Source organism: Eptesicus fuscus, chromosome 9, assembly GCF_027574615.1.
Source record: "Eptesicus fuscus isolate TK198812 chromosome 9, DD_ASM_mEF_20220401, whole genome shotgun sequence".
In the NCBI taxonomy this organism is placed as follows: Eukaryota; Metazoa; Chordata; class Mammalia; order Chiroptera; family Vespertilionidae; genus Eptesicus; species Eptesicus fuscus.
Genome location: NC_072481.1, coordinates 80,445,443 through 80,470,303, shown reverse-complemented (window position 1 = coordinate 80,470,303; position 24,861 = coordinate 80,445,443). Strand labels below are relative to the sequence as shown.

At 50.5% G+C, this 24,861-nt stretch overlaps 1 protein-coding gene across 1 annotated transcript in view; it reads left to right on the top strand.

Annotated features, from left to right (window-relative positions):
• Window positions 1-24,861, top strand: part of JARID2 (jumonji and AT-rich interaction domain containing 2) — a 287,887-nt gene that overhangs the window by 243,161 nt on the left and 19,865 nt on the right. Inside the window, exons 7-9 of the mRNA XM_008146096.3 lie at window positions 10,041-10,276; window positions 18,636-19,692; window positions 22,989-23,491. Coding sequence (XP_008144318.2) covers window positions 10,041-10,276; window positions 18,636-19,692; window positions 22,989-23,491 — 1,796 coding nt within the window. The remainder of the gene's footprint in view (window positions 1-10,040; window positions 10,277-18,635; window positions 19,693-22,988; window positions 23,492-24,861) is intronic.

Sequence of the window (24,861 nt, the reverse complement as noted above, 5' to 3'; positions counted from 1 at the left end):
TGTTCCCCCCCTGGCACTTTGGAGCATGCTGCGCATGCCTTAGAGCCCTTTGATGTGGGCACCAGCTGTGGCGCTAGTCACCAGCTATCAGTCTTGTCCTTTCCTCAGCTCCTTTGGGGGCCAAGTAGGCCAAGAAACCATTTTTCAATGACAAAAACCATTCATCCTGGTTTATGGTCTTTCTGTTGCCCTGACCTTTATATTCGCATAAAGGTCATTTGCCCTTTTAAACTTTATTATTAGAAATTATTAGGAACAGATGTAAGAAACATGTTTAAATGGCACTTCTATCCAACCCTGGTAGTTATTTTCCATATGTATTCACAATTTTAGACCTGGGATCAGTGGTAACCAAATTCTGATAAGACAAACAAAAAACCTTTCTATGACTTACAGAATATAAGTTCTGACATAGAAAAGAAAATTCAATTTGCTTTGAAAATCTTTTGTAATGGATTTTTTTCTTGTTCTATGTATAGCCAAAGAGCTAGGATTTGACTGTAGAAATTCAAGAGGGGTTTTGCAAATGCCCTGTAAACCAGTAGAACAGGCATGTGGTGCTGGAGTCTGAGGTGCACTGAGTTGCTGTGGGTGTGTCTCTTGCATTTCGGAGTGAAGTTGGTGCTGGGAGTGGGTGAGCTGTGCTGCGAGATCTTAAGGGGGCTCCTGCTGCCTTCCCTGGTTTCACACGTGAATGCGGTCGCCGAGTTAGTGGAGCTGTTTTTGCCCAGGGCAAACGGGGTTACATCACTCTCACAGGCTGCATGAAAACCCTTTGGAACTGCTGGCACAGGTTGGCAGACATTCTGTTGTTTTCAGACAATACTGACTCCAAGTTGAACTGGCTCCAGGGAGCAAGTGCAACTCTTGTATAGTAACAAGGATTTAATGCCAGCCAATTGATGGAGTCTGTCTTCCCCAAGTCGGACACCTTGTAATGACATGAAGCTTACATTTAAATATCTGGCTCGAGATCAGGAACTTGGAGGGCTTCTCTTTTCCTTTCCTTAACACTTTCTTCATTATTTACAACTAGAGGCCTGGTGCATGAAATTCGTGCACTCGGGGGGAGGGGTCCCCCTCAGCCCAGATTGCAAGACAGCGCAGGCCAGGCCGAGGGACCCTACCAGTACACGACCTGGGCCGGGAGGGATGCGGGAGGTTGGCCAGCCAGGGAGGGACCCCGGGAGGGCTCCAGGGCGTGTCCAGCCCATCTCACTCAGACCCCACCAGCAAGCTAACCTACTCGTCAGAGCGTCTGCCCCCTGGTGGTCAATGCACGTCATAGCGAGCAGTTGAGCGGCCTTAGCATATCATTAGCATATTATGCTTTGATTGGTTGAATGGCCGACTAGCTGATCAGATACTTAGCATATTAGGCTTTTATTATATAGGATGATTCTCTTTTTGTCCCTTGGATTTGCTTTGGGGAACAGACTGGAAGCAGGTCTTATTTTATGTAATTTTGGGGTTAGTCCTGTCTTCCGGCCTTGTGTTCATCCTTTCCTTCTTGTCCTGTATCTCTGTGAGCAGACATCTCGGCCCACTGTTCCGTAATGACTCTTGGCCATGTTTCTCTGTCAAGCAGGTGAAAGCTTCACCTGAGTCACCTCAGGATATCATATAACTTCTTTCAGACGCCAGGCAAAACTCAACTAGTAACAGTCATTAGGATTGTCTCCTTTTGTTCAGATGAAGTAACAAGGTTGGGGTGCCTGGATGTGAGCAGGTAATGGAGACGGGCTGGTCTTGTCAGCTCTATTTAAAGGGAATTACTGTTTTCAGAAGTGAGTCTTATCTCTGTCATTGCAGCAGGAGCTTTTAAAAAGTCAACCTTTTTATATTTGCATAACTCCTTTCTCTGAAGAACACAGAGCACGTTATGTACTTTATTTTAAATACTTAATAAATACTTCGGTGATTGCTGGAGGGCAGATCAGGGGAGGCACTGGTTTGTGATTCAGGAAGCGGAGGCACAGCTGTGTTTGGTGATCTGGGAACTAGAGACCACAGCTTAGCTCTCCGCGTCACACCAAGAGGCTGTGTCTATAGTGAGGGTTTTAAAGACCTGTGACCAGCTTCATGAATCTCGGTGCAGTCTGACTATATGAACTAAGCTTACCTGGGACATCATTGAGTACAAACCTGGAGCTGTAAGTGTGAGCTCCTCCTTGAAAAGTGTAGCTTTCTACCATTCAGATGATGGCGGGATTGCAGGTAGATGTTTCTGAAGTAACTTCTCTTGCTCATTTTGTTTTCATCTCTTATTGGGAGCCAATCTTATCTTCTCAGGCATGAAATGACCTTAAATCAAAATACCATCCTTTGGATTTAAAGATTTTGCTTGCTGTGGTGTGAAAACACTTGTCTATAGGCAATTTAACTTTCAGAGTATGCATCTACAAATCAATATATTTGTCTCTGTTCATTAATGTAAGAGCTGTTTGTATTTGTGTACATTTTAGTTTCCTAATACGGTTTACTGTGATAAATGCTTTTCCCCTCTCCCTGAAAGAAAGGAGTCCAATTATCCCTTTTAATTGGGGACAGTGCGCCTAGGTCTTCTATCCATCTGACTCTCTCGGTCTTCCTGTCTCTTATGGTCCGGGTTTAGTCCTTCTCAGTGAGAGCGAACATTTTCTGTTTGTTTGTTTCCTCTTCTCTCCCCTTCTCAAGCATCTTACAAATGAAGACAAAAGATAATTACTTGGAGGGGTAAAACTGGCAGGTTCCCACGACACTTAAAATTAATGAGCTGTTGAGGACAAAATATACCTTTTCTCTGGCTGTATCATCTTTGCCCAGACCTCCCTCCGCCTTTCTTCCCATTTAACACATGATTTGACTTTGGCTGTGTTTGCCATTTGGCTGTGTTTGCCATTGTATCTCTTCTATAAAATAGCAAGATAAGATGGTTACAGAAAGTAGAATCGTTTGAAAACTATCTCACTGTTTAAATTAAAATCAAAATTATTTTATTCAGTTTTAAATGTTTGTATTTTTCTATTTATCTGATCAAAATAGTCTTTAGTAGAATAGGGAACTGTGGTTCATAGAGCAGCCAGTTTTGTGTGTGAAGTTAATGGCACATGTCTTCCTGTCCCCTCTGGTTTCCCCTTTCTGTCTGTCATCAAGGTGCCCACAGCACCGGCTCTGATTTGCAGGCTTGGCTTCCAGAGCCTTGTCCTGCGGAGTTGATGCAGTACTGGTGGTGGGCAAACTCCTCAAGGCATTAGAATAGAACCAGACTTGTGCATTTTGTTTCAAGTGCTGAGGAAGGATCTGGGTTTTTGTTTTCTCTCTCCCCCAGATCTCAGAAAGATATTGCTGGCTATCCAATGCCACTTAATGAATTCCCATGATGTCCCAGCTTGCAGCTGGCCTCGCCCTTTGTTCCTTTGGGAAGGAGGGTATAGGACTGGAGCACTGTTCTGTGCCTGTGCCCTGCTACACCTCTGACGTTGACACCCTCGGAAGCAGTGTGGTGATCCTAGCAAGCTATCACTTAGCCAGCGCTGATTCCCGCCCTGCTAACGCCCCTTCCTAGATGAGCATCTTCTCAGACTCCTCAGCGCAACCCTGTGAGAGAGAGTAAGTGGAGAAACTAAGGCTCAGGTAGGCAACCAGTCCAAGGCCAAATATTAGCAAATGATTTCTGCAGATTCAGATTTAGGAAGCTTTATCTCAGAGCCTGAGCTTTGGGTATCTGGCAGGTGTAGCAGCCTCTGGGAACCACAGTGTGGCCAACCTTGGGAAAGGTAATCCAGCCCAGCAGGTCCAGGCTTTTTGGGACCCCCCCCCCCCCCCCCACCCCCAAAAAAAAAAGGCTTTTATTTTTATTTTTTAAATTTATTTATTTTTCCTTTTTATTGAATTTATTGGGGTGACACTGGTTAATATAATTATACAGGTTTCAAGTGCACAATTCCACAACACGTCATATGTACACTGTATTGTGTGTCCACCACCCACAGTCATGTCTCCGTCTCCATCCATTATCGTTTATCCCCTCTGCCACCTACCCTTACTCCCACCCCCCAGCAAATACCCTTCCCCCCTAGTGACTGTGTCCATTGGTAATGCTTACATGCATGCATACAAGTCCAGAAGGCTTTTATTCATGTGGATTGTATTTATTGATACTTATTAAAATTATAACTGAGGACATTAAAAATATTTACTCATTTAAAAATAACACAAACCCATTTACTAGTACACAGTGTATGAGGGTTACAATGTTAACACAGATAACACAAATAACATTTTTATGAAAAATAACTAGATTCTAAGGCCAAGAAATTATAGGTGAGGAGAGTTGCATTGTGTTACATTTTTACTAGTCTCTTTAAATACCTGTCTCAGTAGAAGACATTTAAGTAGGTTTTTACCTACTTTTGCATTCAGTCTCACAGTATTCCGTTTTGGTTGACATATGTGAAGAAAATCAGACTCAGACAGATATGTGCCTGGAGAGGAGAGGAGCCTTTGTAGATTATTTTATTCTTTGACATCCCACCCATACTCAACCAGTGCTGGTTTCTTAAGGTCAGTTGTTACAGGAACCTGAACCTGTATCGGTGGGCTTTTCATCAGGTTGCCTTTCACTTTGAATGGATCTCTTACTATGCACACTTTTGTTATGTCAGCTATTGATCGTTTGAACATGATGGTTCACTGAGTTTGCACCTGTTCTAATTGTTGGCACCTTTCACGTGTGGGATTAAAGAGCCCCACAGCCCATCATATCAGAAAGGCCTTAAGAGCTGGAGGCTGTCAGACTCATGGTGGTAGGTATAGGTGTCTCAAAATTGTAATTTTTTTTTGCTTGAAATTGTGCATTCTGTCATTGGTAGCAATAACTGTTAGTTATTTTCCTTGACAGGCTTACTTTATTCATTTTTTTAGTAAATGGCTGACAAATAACTGTATTTGTAGTTCTTTCAAATAAAAAATAGCATGCCATGAAAAAAGTAGCTAGCTTGCAACTTAAACAGTCTCGAAAGTGCTTTTCCGTGGAAACAGTTGTCCTGTTTTGGTACGCAGGAGAAGTGCTTTATTTGTAGTTCTCATCTTATCACACAAAGTATGTGTCCTCAAGGGTCAAGATTTAATACCATTAACACTCTGTACTGCTTATCCTCATCCTTACAGGACACTGGCTTTGTTTGTTGTTAACCTGCTGTGAAGAGGACTATAATTATTGAAATAGTTTGGGGCTACTGATGTGTATTACAGCATTATTTTTCCCACCTTTTATTGTAAAAAAAAGAAAAGTTTTACTGAGCTGTAATTCACATCATCATAAAATTTACCCATTCAGGAGGTTTTAGTATAGTCACAAAGTTGTGCAACCCTTACCATGATTAACTTTGAAACGTTGTTTAGCACCTTCTCCCTGAAAAACCTTGTAATATCAGCGGTCACTCCCATTTTCCCCAAACCTACCAGTCCCTGGCAGCCACCAGTCTACTTTCCGTCTCTCTGTATTGGTCTGTTCTGGTTATTAGATGTGAATCTAATCGTGTGATATGTGGCCTTTGTCATTGGCTTCTTTCGCTTACTGTCGTGACTCTAAGATTGGTCCGTGCCGTGACAGGTATCATACTTGAATCCTTTTTATGGATGGATAAAATCCCATTTGTTTCTCTAAGTACCAGATCCATCCATCCTTTGGGACTCCCCAGCCTGTTTTCCAGTGTGGCCCCATTAGTTTACATTCCCAACAGCAGCGTATGAGGGTTACAATTTCTCCACGTCCGCATCATTCATCTTTCTGAGTATAGCCATCCTAGTGGGTGTGGAGTGGAATCTCATGCGCTTTTTAATTGGTTTAAGAGATAAAGGGAGGAAGAGAAAAACATCGATTTGTTGTTCCTTATTTATGACTCATTGGTTGATTCTTGCATGTGCCCTGACCTAGGATTGAACCCACAACCTTGCATATGGGGACGACACTCTCACCAAGTGAACTACCTGGCCAGGGTTCTCAGTGCTTTTGATTTGCATTTCCCTGACAGCTAATCCACTTTCAGCCATCACCATCATTGAAATTATCAACACGGTGACAAAGGCAAAATTGTTGTAGGATAATTATGAAAACAGTTTTGACCTAGGGGTTCCCTTGAAAGGGACTCAGGGATCCCCCAAGATGTAAGCCACTCATTAACCTGGTAGAGATGTGGGGTGTTTTTAACATTGCATGTTTTCTTGCTTGGGCAGGGCATGAGCAGTGCCTCTTTCTCCCATGGAATGGATATTGGGAGGCAGCGGGTGGCCGCTGTGTTCCCTGAGGAGGTGTGAAGGGCCTGCTCAGTCCAGCCATCTGTCTGTGTTGAAGCTTTTCTTTATACTGTATCTGTAGGGAGGGCGGGCAGGAGGAGAGCCTGTCCCAATCTAATGATGTAGTAACCTGAGACAGTCCTTTAAATACCCAGTAATAATTTCCCCCAAACGTTAAGTGCCTGCCAAGCCCCAGACATTATGCTAGGGCTCCCCGCACAGCGGCTCCTGTTATCCCAGGCCACAGATGAGAAAACTGAGGGCGTCAGTAACTTGCCCAGTTGTTAAACAGCAGGGCTGGGGATTTAACTGCTCATACAGTGTCTTGAAATGTTAACAAACCCATAGAATTAAAAAAAAAATCTGAACAAAGTAAGTCATTATGGAGCTGGCACTTATTTCATAACAGGCTGCACCTTTTTTTAAAAAATTTTTATTGTGGAAAATATTACTTATGTCCGCTCCCCCCGCTTTTCCCCTATTAGCCCCCTCCAGCCCGTCCCCACCCCCTGTCCCAGGCTTTCACCACCTAATTGTCCATGTCCATGGGTTATGCATATATGCATACAAGGTCTTTGGTTGAGTACCTCCCACCTGCCCACCTCCCCCACCTTCCCTCTGAGGTTCCACACTCTGTTCCATGCTTCCATGTCTCTGGATCCACTCCGTTCATCACTTTATTTTGTTACTTAGGTTACACATATGTGTGAGATTAGGTGATACTTGTCTTTCTCTGACTGACTTATTTCACTTAGCATGATAATCTCCAGGTCCCTCCATGCTGTCTCAAAGGGTAAGAGATTCTTTTTTCCTGCTGCATAGTTTTCCATGGTGTAAATGTAACACAGCTTTTTTTTTTTTTTAAGAATAGGTGTGTTGTTGTTTTTTAATATAGTTTATTGATTTTTTTACAGAGAGGAAGTGAGAGGGACAGAGAGTCAGAAACATCGATGGGAGAGAAACATTGATCAGCTGCCTCCTGCACCACCTCCCACTGGGGATGTGCCTGCAACCAAGGCACATGCCCTTGACCGGAATCGAACCCGGGACCCTTCAGTCCGCAGGCCGACACTCCATCCACTGAGCCAAATCGGTTAGGGCGTAACACAGCTTTTTTTACCCACTCATCTACTGATGGGCATGTGGGCTGTTTCCAGATCTTAGCTATTATGGATTGTGCTGCTATGAACATAGGAGTACATACCTTCTTTCTGATTGGTGTTTTGAGTTTCTTAGGATATATTCCTAGAAGTGGGATCACTGGGTCAAATGGCAGTTCCATATTTAGTTTTTTGAGGAAACTCCATACTGTTCTCCACAGTGGCTGCACTAGTCTGCATTCCCACCAGCAGTGCACGAGGGTTCCTTTTTCTCCACATCCTCTCCAGCACTTGTCATTTGTTGATTTGTTGATAGTAGCTATTCTGATAGGTGTGAGATGGTACCGCATTGTCGTTTTAATTTGCATGTCCCTGATGATCAGTAACTTTGGGCATTTTTTTCATATGTATCTTGGCAGGCTGCACCTTGATGCACACCCCAGTGGCAGTAACAAAGCACAGAAAAGTATGGAATATTTGAGATTAAAAAACAACCTCTTGTGCCATGTTCCAATAAAGGAGCTGTGCTCACTGCTGTAGAAAATTGGTGAACAGTCAAGAATTGCCTAGATTCATGTTCTTTGGCTTGATTTTTAATCACATTGAAGTATGACTTCTTACAGATGTTGCCTTTAATTTGTCTTGAAAGCAAGCACAGATGCTGCCAGCGTGGGTATGACTGATGCTCTCTGACAGTGGGCAGTTCCTTGCACTTAGAATAAATGCCAGCCATTAAAGCTTCCATTTTGTCTGTAACTGAGAGCATCCCGCAGAACCTCACACACCCAGGCTGACAGGCCATATTTGATGTGGCATGGTCTTTACTTCAGCGCTGAACTTCTGGTTAGAATATGCAATCGCTGGGGCCGGCTCCCATGCAGTCCAGATGTGGGAATGTAAATCTCCGTGGTGTGCCATATACAGAGTAATGACAACTGGACTGCAGAAGTAAGTCTAGCCAATTGAGTCCAAAAACAATTAGGAGGAACCTTGGAGGAATATTTTACCATTTGAAAATATGGAAGGGCTTTCTAGGCATAAAGGTAAAGAAAGAAACTTTAAAAAGTGGGCTAGCAGATTTAGTACAAGAGATAGAAAACCAAATGACAAATAAGAGGATGATATTTGCAACCTATAAGGCATACATGTAATTTGAAGGACACTTAAAATGGAGGTGAACGGTGAAGGAGTGTGTGAGGAAGGAAGTGCGGGTGCAGGTTGGGGAGCAGCCTCAGAGGAGCAGTGGTATGTGTGAGCTCCTCGAGGGCAGGCAGGAGCCGGGACTTTGACCTCTGCTTCTTCCAGCTGCAGGAAAGGTTTCTCCTCACAGCTGCCTGGTCAGGTGGTCAGGTAGCGAGTCCTGCCTGGAGGAGGCGGGGAGACACCTTTCACCAGGAGCCTTCTAAAAGTGACAGCTAGCTCTAGCTGGTTTGGCTCAGTGGATAGTGTCGGCCTGCGGACTGAAGGGTTCTGGGTTCGATTTCAGTCAAGGGCACATGTCCCGGTTGCAGGCTTGAAATCCCCATAGGGGGCGTGCAGAAGACAGCCTGGCCATGGCTCTCTCTCACTCCCTCTCCCTTCCTCTCTGAAATCAATAAAATATATTTCAAAAAAAATAAAAAATAAAAGTGACAGCTAAAGGGGCTTCCTGTCACTTTCCAGCATGACTCTACCTGGAGCGCTCGTAGGGCGGAGCAGTTGAGGCACAGGTTGGCCTTCTTCCTCCGCCTGCTGGGATGGTGTGAGGGGAGAGAGCCCTATGGGTTGATTCCTGTAGAGTGGCCGGGCCTGACGAGTGCATGTCCTGGCTGTACAGCAGAGAAAATGACAGCATCCTCGGAGGGGACTGTGGAAACTCTAGCATCTCTGGTCCCTTTGACCTCCCGTAGTGGGTGGGATCCAGTGTGCACATTGGGCATTGACTGAGAGCCACTGGGGATTCAGAGCGGGGAGCGGGCATGTGCTAGTGACAGACAGCATGGCCTGGGCAAGGCACTCATCCTCTCCATGCCTGCTGGCTTCATCCATCAAACAGGCCCAACCAGAACGTCCTCGGCCCAGTGCACTCACGGCGATGGCAGTGTTCCTGGCTCAGGGGAAGCAGGGGCGGGTGTTAGGACCTCTGGAACAGAAGGGGCCTGGCTTCCTGCCCCGGGCCCACTCCTTCCTCCGTGGTCACTGGTGGGTCAGGTCAAGCAGCTGCATCCCCAACACATTCGATGGCAGGTCCTCAGCCTCACTTTGCGGAACTAAATCTGAGGATGTGTTCTTATTCCAGATCCCTTGTACCTTTACACACGACGTGCTCCTGTTCTTGGAACGGCTGCTAGTTTCTTCGTTTTAATTTCTCTTTGTGTATAAGGCATGATGTTGATATTCTAAGGGCTGCTGGGTGTTTTTGGTAGAGATTTTTAAAAAATGGGGTTTTCAATTACTTTAACCATAACATTTCTTAAGATAGGCTTATCATTTCTCAGTGTGCCTCTGCGTTCTGGTGCGGGTGTGCTTTGACTGGGGGGCTGGGCATGGGGCTGCTTTTGGTAGTGTGGTAGGACCTGATGTACGGAAAGTTCCCTCTTTTACTCTTTCTGACGCCGGGAAGTTTAGGTTCCCTGGCTGCATGCTCAGGTCATGACTTTATTCTTCATTCTTTCTTCCTAGTTTTCAACGGTTCCAGCAGGTCATCACGGGAGAAAGAACCTGTTCAAAAACACAAGAGCAAGGAGGCCACTCCCGGCAAGGAGAAGCACAGTGATCACCGGGCCGACGGCCGGAGGGAGCCGGCTCCAGCCAACCAACCCCCCACGGCCCCCGCCTCGGGCTCCTCGGCCAAGGGGCCCACTGCTAACCACCACCACCCCCCTCTGCATCGGTCGGCTCAGGACTTACGGAAACAGGTAAAGCCCAGCCCTGCCACGCAGGTGACCGTAGTGTGTGGCCCAGAGGGTGCCTGCCAGATGCCACCACCCTGCGCCTCCTAGTTAACTGAAAGGAAAATGTGAGTAGTGAATCTTCCGAAGGCTCAAAAAGCACCACGGTGATGCTCACAGGTGAGGTGGGGAGGTCTGTGGTGCTCACACCCCCTCCCGGGAAGGTCGGTCCCCTGGGGCTGGTGGTGCACTCGCATTCACCCCAGCAGGGGCTGCTGTCGCCAGGTGCCGCCATCTGTTGAGTCTCCCGTGTTGGGATGGATTGGAATGGGAGCCCCCTCGGAGCCAGCCTCCTTGGAGTCCTGGGGGACCATTACTGGTCAGGCCAAGAGTGGATGAGTTACAGCCGGAAGCAGGCCGCCTGCGCTGTGCTGGATTGCTTATCTGTTCATCTTTACGTGACAAGTCAGCATCTCTCCAGGACATCTGACCAGATTAGCGGTCCGCCAACCTTCGGACCTCACAGACCACCAGGGGCCCACGGACCACCAGTTGGTGACCGCTGGACCAGAGGATGTGCGTGGGCTCCTGTGCCGGGAGCTGTGTGTCTGTGACGGGGGGTGGGGCTAGTGGGGTTCTGTGATAGGGGGTGGGGCGAGTGGGGGTCTTTGATAGGGGCTGGGTGAGGGGTCGGGGATAGGGGTGGGGTGAGTGGGGGTCTGTGACGGGGTGGGTGAGTGGGGGTTTTTGATAGGGGGTGGGTGAGTGGGGGTCTGTGATAGGGGGTGGGTGAGTGGGGGTTTTTGATAGTGGGTGGGTGAGAGGGGTCGGTGATAGGGGTGGGGTGAGTGGGGGTCTGTGATAGGGGGTGGGTGAATGGGGGTCTGTGATAGGGGGTGGGTGAGTGGGGGTCTGTGATAGGGGGTGGGTGAGTGGGGGTCTGTGATAGGGGTGGGTGAGGGGGTCGGTGATAGGGGTGGGGCGAGTGGAGGTCTGTGATAGGGAGTGGGTGAGTGGGGGTTTTTGATAGGGGGTGGGTGAGTGGGGGTCTGTGATAGGGGTGGGTGAGGGGGTCGGTGATAGGGGTGGGGCGAGTGGAGGTCTGTGATAGGGAGTGGGTGAGTGGGGGGCTGTGATAGGGGGTGGGTGAGAGGGGGTCTGTGATAGGGGTGGGTGAGTGGGGGAGTGGATTCCGCTGAGCACATTTCAGTCCAGCCCGAGGCCCCTCAGAGGGCACTGCTCTCCTGCTCCCACTACCCCCATTTCTGTCAGATCAGAAAAACAAGTCCTGGTGGAGAAACTCTAAAGAATGGCCTCAGGGCTTAGCCATTGTTGCTGTCACAATGCTCATGTCTTTGGACAGTGATCTCAGTGCCCTGGGAGGGAGGGGAGGGGACAAAGGCGGGTGCCCAGAGGCAGTGGTGAAGGGCTGACTGCCCACCCCCACGCAGGGGGCATTTCTTTGACCCTCTGCTCCTGTCCTCACTCCGTTTGAAAGTCAGGAGCCCTGGGGATCAGAGATGAGCCTGCACTGAGAATTTTATCACACAGAGTTAAATTTTCCCCTAGAATAGACGGGAGACTGTAGCTTTAAAGATTGGTTCGGGCAAGGTTTGGGTGTACAGAAGAGATTTCTTGGCTGGCAGCCGAATGGCTGAAACATGGTCATTGTGGGGGTGGTATTCTTTACTTGTGGTCTTTCCTCATTCTTGAAGACATATTTCTCTCTCATGTGACCAAATTCATAACATACTTAGGAGTGTGTATGAATGTTACTAGCATTGACCTATAGCGTAAATATTGCTCAGCTCTGCAGTTGGTGGGATGACAAGGCAAGCATCCTCACGGATGTTTCCACAGCCCTCAGACACCCCTTCACCCTTTACAGTGTTATCTGGAGATGACGCAAGTGTTTCTAACATATTTTAAACATTCTTCTTTTCTTAGAACAACTGCACATGATTGTGGAATTGGTCCCCAGGTTCTGGGTGCCCTGTTTTCAGGATTGAGCAGCACAAAGAATAGGGCACACCATACCCTTGGTTTTTGAGTTGTTAAAGATTTGTCTCCATTTAATTTCAAAAGTTGATGGTCTGATAGGCACTTGTGCCGAACTCTCCCACAGATGTTTTGCTTATGAAAAAGAACAATTAAAAAGGGACTCAGAGAAGTTGAGGGCCCACGTGGGGCAGGAATGAAGGCTTGTAAAGGATGGATATGCGACTTCATGTTCACATGGAATCATAAACACACACACTTCCTCTTTCACTTTTGTGTATGAGGCTGGATGGAGTAAACTGGTCTAGTTAACTGCCCTTTGCTACCAAACAAGGAAGTTGCACCCATGGAGGAAAGAGCAGAGGTGCCCCTGGCCCTGGGATCACCCTACCCCTTGCTCCGTGGAATGCACAGGGGGGCCTGTTCCACAGGCAGTGAGAGCTGGAGGAGAGGTCTGGGGGCTCCCTGCAGAGCAGACTCCTGCCATCTGAGTTAGTACGGGAGCCTGGCTTGCTTGCTTTGTTGTCGTTGGCGTCTTTGCAGGTGGGGTGTAAGCGCACAGGCGTTCAGGGGGTTTCCTCCCAGCGTCCCTTCCCCTCTCCTGCTCCTTCCTGACTGTGCTCACCCCCCAATCAACCCAGATGGGATGGCCCAGGGCTCCCAGTTCTAGTTTGGCTTTGACCATGACCTTCTCTAAGAGGTGATAGTGAGCTTGTCTGGGACCTATTGTTCATTGGAGCCAATCATGCCTACTCTCATAGGGATATTCTGAGAAATGAAAGGATAATTTTGAAACCATCAGATCCCATTAATTACTGTGAAAATAAGGCTAGTAAAAGCACACTGTAGATTCTTTTGTAACTACCTGATGCAAATGATTAGACTCTGACCTTTCTTCTTTCACCTGAATAAGATAGGGGCCCAAAGGGTACTCTGGTCTTGAATTTCAAATAGGATTAATTTTTTTATGTTGGCCCGAAGAGAAGGATACACACGGCTGTGTGAGGTGCGGGTGGGCGAGTGAAGGGGCCCAGTGCTGAGGGTGCAGCTGAGAAGTGACTGCGCCGTTTGCTCTGGCATCATCTGACGCCTCACACTTTTTACCAGAAGCTTGCCCTCCCCCCCAAACCCACCCCCTGCCTGGCACAATTCTACTTATGGTTCTTAAGCCTCATACAGGCCCTGTGCCTGAGACAGCATGTGTGTGCACTTCACCCAGGCCCTGCTCTTGGCGTGAAGGGCCACACCAAACACGCGTCTGCCGTGTGATGCATATGCGTATAGATCAGCCCTGGGGTTGTTGGCTGCAGTGGCTCCGGATTAGAATCTGGATGTATCACAGGTGTCTGACAGGAGCAAAAGCTATTTTTTGTTTCCTTAAAATAACACTTCAGTTTAAATGCAGTAAAAGGCAGACATTTAGGATGGAAAACAGCTGAGCTGACACCTAGCTAGGGTTTTGAAATGTTAGTTTTCCAGGAGAGTCGTGAGGAGGTTTGTGCTGGTACAGAAATGTGAGTGGTTCGTACGCCAGGACGTGGGTGTCAGGCTGTGCTGACCCTGGTACCTCCCCTGCTCATGGTGGCATTGAGGTCCCCGTGGACACGTGTGGCTGGGAGATGCGGGCATTGCTGCCTCGGAGGGAAGGTTTCACATGAACATCTGCAAGGGTTGCTGCAGAATCCTGGCCTTGTAACATTCAGTGTAGTTCAGCTCTGTTCAAACTAAGGGATTGGGACTGTTCCCAAAGCTGTGACAAAGGCACCTGAGCTCTCCTAGAGGGCTCGGCCCTCACCTTGGCTGTGCGCATGCTGAAGGTCTCACTGTTTCCTCATCAGCTCAGGCTGCTGGTTCGATTGCACGTCAATGGTATCTGTGGCTCAGGGAAGTTGCCTCCAGCGTCAGCAGGTGCTGGAAGAAGATTGAGGACTGCCAGCAGCACCCAGGGCTTCCTCTCCCAGCGTGGGACTAGCTGGCTGCCTGTCCTGCTGTCACTAACTGGGTCTTTGGCCCCGTCTCTAACCAAGGGGCCTGCCACACCAGCAGTCCCTTTCCATCGCTTTGCTTATTTTAGGCTCTTTTGTTTTTTTCAATTCCGTTTTAAAGCCCAAGGGGACTGTTCCCAACTAACAAATGTTTCTCTTGAGCTCCCTACCTGCTCTTCTCCCTTCTGAAGGGGTGGGCAGAGGCATTCGACTCAATGGCTCCCTCTAGTGGGAAATGAGAGCTTGACAGTTAAATTTCTGGTTGAATTGAGGATGGCTTCTTTGACTTCTGTGCCGGGGTGAGCTGAGCCACAGGTGACGGGTGGGTGGTGGGGGGCCAAGGAGAAGAAGCTGCATATAACCCGCTGCCAGCAGAGCTGGGTGCGAGTTTGGAAGAGAAGGACGCAGAGTCAGAAATCCATACCAGAGCCTTGAAGACCTGTGAAGTTAAAGTGTTTTTATTGCATGTGGGAGGATTCTGCCCTGAGCTACCACTGTGTTAGTCTTGCAGTGAATTAAAATGACCCCTCGCCCACGTGCGCCGTGTGAGCACTTCCTCAGGACGGGCTGCGGGGACACCGGCCCGCACGGTGAGCTGGGGAATCGGTGTTTGGTTCTGTTTGGTAAAGCGGTGGCAATATAATGTCTTCTTCCATCCCTTCGTTTCCTTTGGTACCAATGGAACACTGGGCACCGAGAGACAAGTACAGGCCCAGGACTAGGCCTCTGTGCGTTAGTAGGTGGGTCCTGGGTTGTTGGTTCTGTTTTATCCCTACCTTTAGGACACAGGCTAGCTGGTGGGACAGATTGATGCGGGGTTAGCATGTCAGCTGCATCGTGGCCACTAGGGTAGTCAGGAACATGAGCACTGGGTGGGCTTCGGGGTGGCAATACATGCCCTTTCTAGTCTTTGCAGTTTATTTCTTTTAAAGTTCACTGTTCTAATGGCTCGTGAGGGGGGAACACTGAGTTTTCAAGCTTGTTATGTGGACATGGTATGAGATTCGGGAGAGCACAGAAGATGGCTGTGAGAACAGTGAGGGAGGAAGTGGACAGAGTAATTTAGTCTTCTGATAGAGCAAGGTAGTTGGCTGCCCTTCCTGGCAGTGAGCCAGTATTTAAGTTTACAGAAGCATGTAAGCAAGAAGGTGATCTCTTCATCGTTGAAGATGGTGAAATACTTAAATAGAATTCCACCATGCAGAAAAAGCACGCCCTGTAACCAAGCCGTTCGGAGGTCCAGTACCCCTGAGAAGGGCCCCGAATACTTTTCTGAGGTAGAATCTGAGAGATTCTGGCTTCCCGTTCCCATGGGTGGACAGTGATATGGGGCAAGGGTGGGGCAAAAAGCTTGTGGGAACAGAGCCATCCTGTCTGTCTCCTCACTGATCCAATTAGAATTGGGGGCGGGGTGGGGGGGCGGTTTGGACTGTGAAGCCTGGACTGTTTTTAGGCTCCTGCAGGGTTTCTCTGTGGTCCCAGGTTTGAGAAGCCCTGAACCTAACCCTTGGCAAGGTATGATGACTGATGTGTCGGCAGTGGGTGGTGACTCCTCTTGTAGAAGAGGTTCTGGTGTGCTGCGCAGTCTGCTTGAGTGTGGAGGGAGGAGCTGGAACAGGTTGGACTCCAAGAGATCACCCGAAGATGGAGGGCCTGAGGAGCTACCTTCCACTTGCTGGGGATGGGAGCCCTGCTCTGAGACCTGGTGTCTCCATGGTGGAAACATTTCTCTTGAGCCACAGCAGCATTTTACTCTTTGCTTTTATTTTTCTAAATGGTTTTGTTTTCGTCAATAGAAGGATCCGAAAGAAGGATGAGCTCTCAAACAGTGTTGCTCAGTGATTGAGCGTCAACCTATATATGAACCAGGAGGTCAGGGTTCAATTCCCAATCAGGGCACGTGTCTGGGTTGTGGGCTCCATCCCCAGTAGAGGGCGTGCAGGAGGCAGCCAATCAATGATTCTTTCTCACATCGATGTTTCTATCTCTTGCTCCCTCTTCCTTCCTCTCTGAAATCAATCAATCTATCTATCTATCTATATTAAAAAGAAGGATGAACATTTAGAGATATTTGCCTTCCTCAACATACCTACTATTCCAAACTAGTGGTACTTACCATAAAAAATTGTCTTTGGCCGAAACCGCTTTGGCTCAGTGGATAGAGCGTCGGCCTGCGGACTGAAGGGTCCTGGGTTCGATTCCGGTCAAGGGCATGTACCTTGGTTGTGGGCACATCCCCAGTGGGGGCTGTGCAGGAGGCAGCTGATCGATGTTTCTCTCTCATCGATGTTTCTAACTATCTCTCTCCCTTCCTCTCTGTAAAAAATCAATAAAATGTATATTTTTTTAAAAAATGTCTTTGCCCTTACCCTCAGCTTTACAAATTTGTTTTTAATTTATTGTGGCCAGGTTGCTAGTTTTTGTTTTTAATTTTCCATTCTTTTCCTCTCTTTCCCACCTGATCTGTCAGTGCTGCTTCTTATAGGATGGAAAGCAGTGGGGAACCCGGGCTGTGTTCCTGGGCCCTTGCTGAGTGCTGAAGTCCAGGCGGCTCACCAGGAACCTGTCTACTAACCACTGGCGGGAACCCTGTCTCATACCACGATCTGAGGCTTTCATTTACTGTGTAAAATTGGTGGCACATTCAGTGGCTTCTTGCCTTTTTCTGTCTTTGAAACTTTCTGCTAATAGTTTGATTCAGTGATTCTCAAAGTATGTCCCCAGATCAGTTTCCTGGAACCTTGTTACTCGGGCCTGTCCCAGACCTACCAGATAAGAAACTCAGGAGGTGGAAGCCCAGTGGGAACCACTGGTTTGGACACCTGTGGGAAAGTGTGATCTTTGTGCTTGACTCCACTTAAGCAAAATGTGCCTCTTCTTGGGCTAGCTCGGGGCACTGGTGTTGAGAGGAGCCAGCTGCTTTAGGTCTCAGCTGACTCGGAATCCAGGCTCCCTCCACCGGCACCTCCTCTGGGTTCTTGGTGAGGAAAGAGGTCTGTTGTTTCTGCTCTCTGTTTCCCAGGAATTGTGTGATTTTTAGTCGGCCTCTTTAGGGGGTCATGGTTCTTATGGAACCCTGGAGTTCCTGGATCTGTAACTCATGTTGCAAAGGAGAAATCGATGCCCATGATGTTAAGTGACATGTCAGAGGTCACAGAGAGGCAGAGTTGTGCCTCAGTGTCCCCACACCAGCCAGCCCAGCAGCAGCTACTAGGGCTGGTCCTTCCTCATTCTTTGGAAGTTAATGCATTTCTGGTGTCCACGCACATCCGTCTGACTTCTCTCTATAATTGAGGTAGGCTGGTGTGTCGTGGGATTACTGTGGTGTCCAGGCTGAAAAGGCCCTCGCAGGGGCTGCTTGTTCCCCAGTTCCTGTGGAACCGGATGTGGAAGTTTCTGAGGGAAGGAAAGTAGGAACCCCCTGTGCAGAAGAGGGTTGGGCACGCTGTGCTTTACCAAAGAGGTTAGGTGCATGCCCTGCCATTCAGCAAGGGCTGCGTGGGGCATGTCTCAAACACCAGGAGAGGGACAGGTGCCAGCAGTCGGCAGCCACACGTCTGCATCGAAGCTGAACTGCTTGAGGGCTGCTGTTCTTTTTTTCCATATTTTTGTTTTGTTCTTTTAGATTTTTAAATCCTGTGGGCAGATCATGCTTGAAGGGGAGCAAAGAGCAAGCATGTCATTTCTTAGAACAGGCGTGTGTGTGCGCGTGTGCTGCGTGCCTGTGTACAGTTGACTGGAAAAGCATGCCTTGAACTGGGAGTGCCCACCTATACATGACTTTTTCAGTAAACATACAGTTGGCCTTCCATATTCCTAGGTTTCACATCCTTGGATTCTACCAACCGCAGATTGAAAACAGTATTTTCAAACCGCTATCCCGAGTCTGGATGTGAAGGGCCGACTGCATGCATTGTTCCAAGCCCTTTTATACAAGGGGCTTGAGTCCCCACCAACTTTGTTATTCAGGGGGCTCCTGGAACCAGTTCCCTGCAGATACTGAAGGATGACGGAGTGTTTGGGGGTTCTGACAGTTACCATGGATTTTTAGCTACGGAGGATGCGGTTTGGTGCCTCTAACCCCCGGCGTTACTCAGGGGTCAACATTGTACATGCTCTTTTCCCCCCACATGGGCAGGGTCTTGCTATTGGAAATATTCCTAACCTGTGACAGGTTATTGGTGGGCATGGGGAAGGCTTATGGTGAAACATCCGATTTCCTGGAAGAGGAAAGATGGGTGTGGACGGTGCCGAGAGTCTGAAAGAGCCCCAGGCAGTGTGTGTGTTTGCTTTTGCAGGTAGCCCTTGTCTCTGTTTAGTGACCAGTGTGTGGAGGAGTTGCCTTCTTGGCAGGTACTGATTCTGTGTTGTTTTTGTCCTCTGCCTCTCCTGCTGCCTCCCAGGTTTCGAAGGTAAATGGAGTCACTCGAATGTCATCTCTGGGTACAAGTGCAACCAGTGCCAAAAAGATGCGCGAAGTCAGACCTTCACCGTCCAAAACTGTGAAGTACACTGCAACCGTGACGAAGGGGACTGTCACATACACCAAAGCCAAGAGGGAACTGGTCAAGGAAACCAAACCCAATCACCACAAGCCCAGTTCAGCTGTCAACCACACAATCTCAGGGAAAACCGAAAGTAGCAATGCAAAAACCCGCAAACAGGTGCTATCCCTCGGGGGAGTGTCCAAGTCCACCGGGCCTGCCGTCAATGGCCTCAAGGTCAGTGGCCGGTTGAACCCAAAGTCATGCACTAAGGAGGTGGGGGGGCGGCAGCTGCGGGAGGGGCTGCGGAATTCCAAGAGGAGACTGGAAGAGGCACACCAGGCGGAGAAGCTGCAGTCGCCCCCCAAGAAGATGAAAGGGGCGGCCGGCTCTGCCGAAGCCCCTGGCAGGAAGGCAGCGACGGCCCCGGCCCCGGCCCCGGCCCAGGCCCCAGTGGAGAAAGCTCTGCTGAACGGACACGTGAAGAAGGAGGTGCCCGAGCGGAGCTTGGAGAGGAACCGGCCGAAGCGGGCCGCAGCCGGGAGGAGCACGCCGGGCAGACAAGCACATGGCAAGGCTGACGGCGCCTCCTGTGAAAATCGTTCTACCTCGCAATCAGAGCCCTTGCACAAGCCGCAGGAGGCGGCGGCCAAGCCCGAGAAGGGGTCCGGCCGGGTCGGGTGGGCGGCCATGGACGAGATCCCCGTGCTCAGGCCGTCAGCCAAGGAGTTCCACGACCCACTCGTCTACATCGAGTCGGTGCGCGCTCAGGTGGAGAAGTACGGCATGTGCAGGGTCATCCCCCCTCCGGACTGGCGGCCCGAGTGCAAGCTCAATGACGAGATGCGGTTCGTCACGCAGATTCAGCACATCCACAAGCTGGGCCGGCGCTGGGGCCCCAACGTGCAGCGGCTGGCCTGCATCAAGAAGCACCTCAGATCTCAGGGCATCACCATGGACGAGCTCCCGCTCATAGGTAAGCCCTGCCTGCCCCCTGCCTCATCCCGCGTGCCCGTTTCTCTCCCCCGTCACGGGGATGCACTTCTCCCGCCTCATTTGCTGCTCAGGGGAGGCCACTGCCCCTTTTCTCCAGGTCCTGAACATTTGTGGGTATCGGGGTCCATGCTCTCCCCACTGGGTGGTCCCCTATGCCTGCAGGGGCCAGAGCAGTGTTCAGCGTGCGATGGGATGCTGCGCATCCCCCCCAGCCGGGTTTGGTCTGCTTGGCTGGGATGCCCACTATCAGTGCCACAGCCTCAGGAGTTTAAACAACAGGGAGTTACCGTCTCACAGTTCTGGGGGCCGGAAGTTCAAGACCAAGGTGCCTGCACGGGCAGCGTCCCCCAGAGCTCGCCCCTTGGCCTGTGCGTGGCTGCTTCTCCGGGTCCTCACATGGCCATTCTTCTGTGTGCAAGCTCCTGGTGTCTCTCCCTTTTGTTCTAAACACCAGTCCTGTGGGTGAGGACCCACCCCGTTTAATGCCTCTTTAAAGACTCTTCCTCCAAATAAGGTCGAGTTCTGAGGCATCAGGGGTTAAGGTTCTGCACATGAACATTTTGGGGACACGTATCCATCCAAGAATTCTCGTAGACCTCAGCCCATGAAATTTCTTCTTCTGTCTTGTCCTTGTCTCTTCATCCTCCTTATTTTGACTTGAGTTTCTGCTTCCATGGCAACCAACTTGGCCCTGGTGGAGCCCACAGGTTCAGGAACGTGCACACTTCTCCCGAGAGCCGGCACAGCTCTGCCAAGGACGGTCGCAGAGCTCAGCTCGCTGACTAGTGGGCACGTGTTCCGCATTGAGGGCCTCCGGCCCCCAGCAGCGTCCACTCCCAGGTTGTCAAGCTCCCCTGTCCGCTTCTCCTCTGGACCCTGCACCTCCGGGATTAGTTCACTTTCAGACGAGTGGGCTCTGAGGAGGGGGATTTCCTTTGGAGACAGCTGAGTAAGGTCACCCACTTCCCTTTCAGCTCTAGATCCATGAAAGGAAACAGCACATTCCTGCCTCCATTGTGGAGATTCTGATTTTTCAAAGGCTGGGAGAAAAGGAGACGTCTAGCAGCTGTTTAAGTGTCAAGAACTGGCAGTAAGATGGCATTCCTTTGTGAGATGAGGTTTCATTATTCCTCTCAGCAGTGCCTGCCAGGGCTAATGCCTGAGTGAGAATCACTAGATTTGAAAGAATTCTTGGTTGGTGGTGGTCTCTTGTCAGGGGTGCCCTGTGATAGACAGTGACCCAGGGCTGCGGGAATGGGCTGAGGAGCTGAGGTTGTCTCAGGAGCTTGGTGTTGGCTGTGCCCTGTGTGCACTCGGCTGTCGGGTGACTCAGAGCAGCACCAGGTCCTCCTACCCACCCTGAGTTGGGGGGTCTTTTAGGGACCGGTAGAGTATGCAGGTGATGTCACCATGCCAGCCAACCACCTTTTTTTCAGAGTAGTTCATTTTTCTAATACATTTTTTTATTGATTTTAGAGAGAGGAAGAGCGAGAGGGATAGAAACATCCATGAGGAGAGAAAGTCATTGATTGGCTGCCCCTTGCATGCCCCCTACTGGGCATCAAGCCTGCAACCCAGGAATGGGCCCTGACCAGGAATCGAACCATGACCTCGTGGCTCATAGTTTGACTTTCAGCCACGGAGCCTCGCTGGCCTGGCCAGAGTAGGATTTCTTTAACCGTGACTTCCTCCCATAGCAGCAGAAGTCCGGTAGATGGTCACTCGGGTGAGTGTTCTGCTCTTTGCCCCAAGTGTAAAGCATCGTCCCTGTCTGTGAAGGGGTGCTGACCTGGCCTGCTACCCACAGAGGCCTTGGGCGTGGGTCTGAGCTCAGGTGTTTCCAAGTGCAAGGGACTTAGTCCTTTTGAAGCAGTTTCCCAGAATTCACCCAAACGGATAAGCACACAGCCCCTTGGGAAGCTGCAGGGAGTGGGGTCAGCTCGGACCAGGTGAGGGAGGTGCTTTGCCAGGTAGCGGCCTGGTAGCCCTCTGAACGGGCTGATCATGGCAGGTGTGGAGTCGTTAATGGATTTGTGAGAACTGTGTAAATTTTAAGTGCTATTGCATTACAGTGATCTTAGGGGAAAAGGAAAAGGTATGGCCAGCCTTCCCTCTAGTCACTAGTGAGACCCGTGGTTGGAGCTGCTGTGGCACGCTGGGGTGACTGGCTTCGCCCTCTACTTGTGCCCGCAGGGCTGTGCACTGCCAGGCACGGGTCTCCTCGCTGAGACACCAGAGTGTGGCCTGGAACCTGGCAGAGGTCCAGGGAAGTCTCCTCCCTGAGGTTGTTCCGTTGTTCACAAACAACCAAACCCAGCTACACATTGTCCCCTGGTCTTATTTGCAGGAGTGCCTGGTGTGCTAGAATGCTCAGCCCACCTCTGGCCCCTGTGCTGTTCTGTAATTTGATCAAGGGGTGTAGTGAAAACCCACCTCCATTCTTCTGAGATTAGTGGTCCTCTGAGTGCATATGGGAGGGATTGAAGGGCAGACTGTCACGTGCCCTTCTGAATAGTTCCCGTCACCCTGGAAATCCTGTGGGATTGAAAATAAGCAACTCGAGCATGTGTGTGTGTGTGTGTGTGTGTGTGTGTGTGTGTGTGTATTAGGTATGTGTGTGTCTTGGGTTTGTGTATTGTGTTGGGCATGTATATGTTGGGTGGGTGGGTGGGTGGGTGAGGTATGTGTATTGGGCGGGTGTGTATGTTGGGTGTGTGTGTGTGTGTGTTGGATTGGGAGGGGAATTGGGACGGACAACACATGCTGTGTGTATGATTTCCAACATCACAGCTGCTCCAGGTGACATTGGGACATGGATGTGGCTGAGTGGCACAACCGGACCCTGCCCTTCCCTCTCCAGGCATGGGCCACTGCTCCTGGTCTCATTGCAGCTGCCTCCGGGTCTATTAGAAGGGTGTTTACCAGTGCGTGCTGCCCATTTGAGGAGAAGCATGCCAGCTCCCTACCATAGACCTCTGCTTAATGTTACCTCCTCCGGGAGGCCTTCCCTCACCATCCCACCCAAGACTGTGGCCCCCGCAGCTCTCGAGCCCCTCAGTCAGCTTTATTTGTCCCTGTAGTGCGCTGAATTGTCTTAAGGTCCGTCTGCACACACTAAGCTCCCTGGAGGCCAGAGATGATTGTTCACTGTTCTGACCCCAGAGTCCGGCTGCGTCCTGGCACACATGGCGTCACGGACTGTCAGGTGAACGAAGGAGCTCTTGTTCCTGGTCCTTTCACAGACTGTCTCCGTGTTCTCTTCCCTCACCGTCCTAGGAGGCTGCGAGCTCGACCTGGCCTGCTTTTTCCGACTGATTAACGAGATGGGCGGCATGCAGCAAGTGACTGACCTCAAAAAATGGAACAAACTCGCAGACATGCTGCGCATCCCCAAGACCGCCCAGGACCGGCTGGCCAAGCTCCAGGAGGCCTACTGCCAGTACCTGCTGTCCTACGACTCCCTGTCCCCCGAGGAGCACCGCCGGCTGGAGAAGGAGGTGCTGATGGAGAAGGAGATCCTGGAGAAGCGGAAGGGGCCCCTGGAGGGCCACACGGAGCAGGACTACAACAAGTTCCACCCCCTGCCCCGCTTCGAGCCCAAGAACGGGCTCATCAATGGCGTGGCCCACAGGAACGGCTTTCGCAGCAAGCTCAAGGAGGTGGGCCAGGCCCAGCTCAAGACAGGCCGGCGGCGGCTCTTTGCTCAGGAAAAGGAAGTGGTAAAAGAAGAGGAAGAGGACAAAGGCGTCCTCAGTGACTTCCACAAGTGTATATATAAGGTAGGCCCTGGGCGGTGGGCAGGGAGTGGGTGGGCGGGTCCCGAAGCCACCAGCCACTTTCTCTGAGAAATGTAATAAAGAGAAATGTCTGCAGCCTGCTCGGGCCCCAGGCCTCGGGGCGTCTGGCCTGCGGCACAGGCCCTGGCTGCCCTGGGGACTGTGAGCATGGGCGGAGTCGCTTGCCCACTTCAGGCCTTGGCTTTCCTTTTCATTGAATGAGCTGAGAGAGCGCCCGGGTGCCAGGGATGCAGTACCTAGGATGCAAATGTGTTCCTCCTCACCCACAATTCTGCGCCTGCCCCCTGAGCACCCTCTCTCAGGCTGGAGGGCGGGAGCTGCCCAGCCAGGCCTGGAGTGCGGGTTCTCTCTGCCTCCTTATTACTTTCTGCAGAGCCCACTGCCTCACCTCAGCTTGGCCAGTCACCTGTAGAGAGGTCCTTATAGAGCTCTCCTCACATCTCACCACTGAAGCTGCCGAGGGAGGAAGGGGGAGGGCTGGCAAGCACGCGCCCATGTTTCCCAGTTCTGCCAGATCTTGTTGCTGCAACAGCCGTCCTGGGAGATGCACTCCTCTAAGAAGTGAGGCAGAGTCACGGGCGCTCCCGCTTGGCAGCCCGCCTGCCTTTGCTCAGCAGCGGCCACCACAGCCTCCTGTCTGGCTGGTTCCAAAGCCAGGCTTGGGGCTGCCTCTCCCCTGGGGGCAGAGCTAGGAGAGGCCCCTGCTGGGTTGCCTGGGCTTTGACAGGTGCATGGGCGGTACCCGGGGGTCCCTGTCCTGGGTTTACCAGGATGGACGTGTCCTGTGATGAGTCTTGGCAGCCCTCGCTTGACAACCCTGCTCCCACCCGGATGAGCTGGGGGTTTTGGGACATTGAAAATAGCCGCCTGGGGCAGGCCTGGCCTGTCCCCACCTGGTTAAATTGATGTGGACTCTGATACATAGGGAGCCTGGGACTCGTGCAGGTGTGCCTGCCCTTCTGAGTCCATGCTGCGAAGTCGCCTGGGGCCACCCACTGCCACGCTTGATACTTTTCTGCTGGGCTTTAGCCCTGGCCTTTTTTCTGGAACGTTTTCTACTGTGAGACCCAGAGCGGGTTCGGTGTTCCGTTACCTCCCGAGGTGCCTTGCAGAGACCGTGGGGAGGGGAACGGCTGCCTGCAGCCTGCTGATGGCCTCCTCCTGTTTCACATTCTAAATGTTTCATGGGGAGGGAGAGGGATGGTGCGGACTGTGAACTGGGAGGACTTTGGTGTTTCCTGGATGTGTGCCTGAGGAGCCTCCTCCACGGAAACCGCTCATTAAGCCCCGGGACTGAATAGCCAGCACATGAAATGAGATCCTCTCTACGTCTGTTACTTTTTATTGAAGAA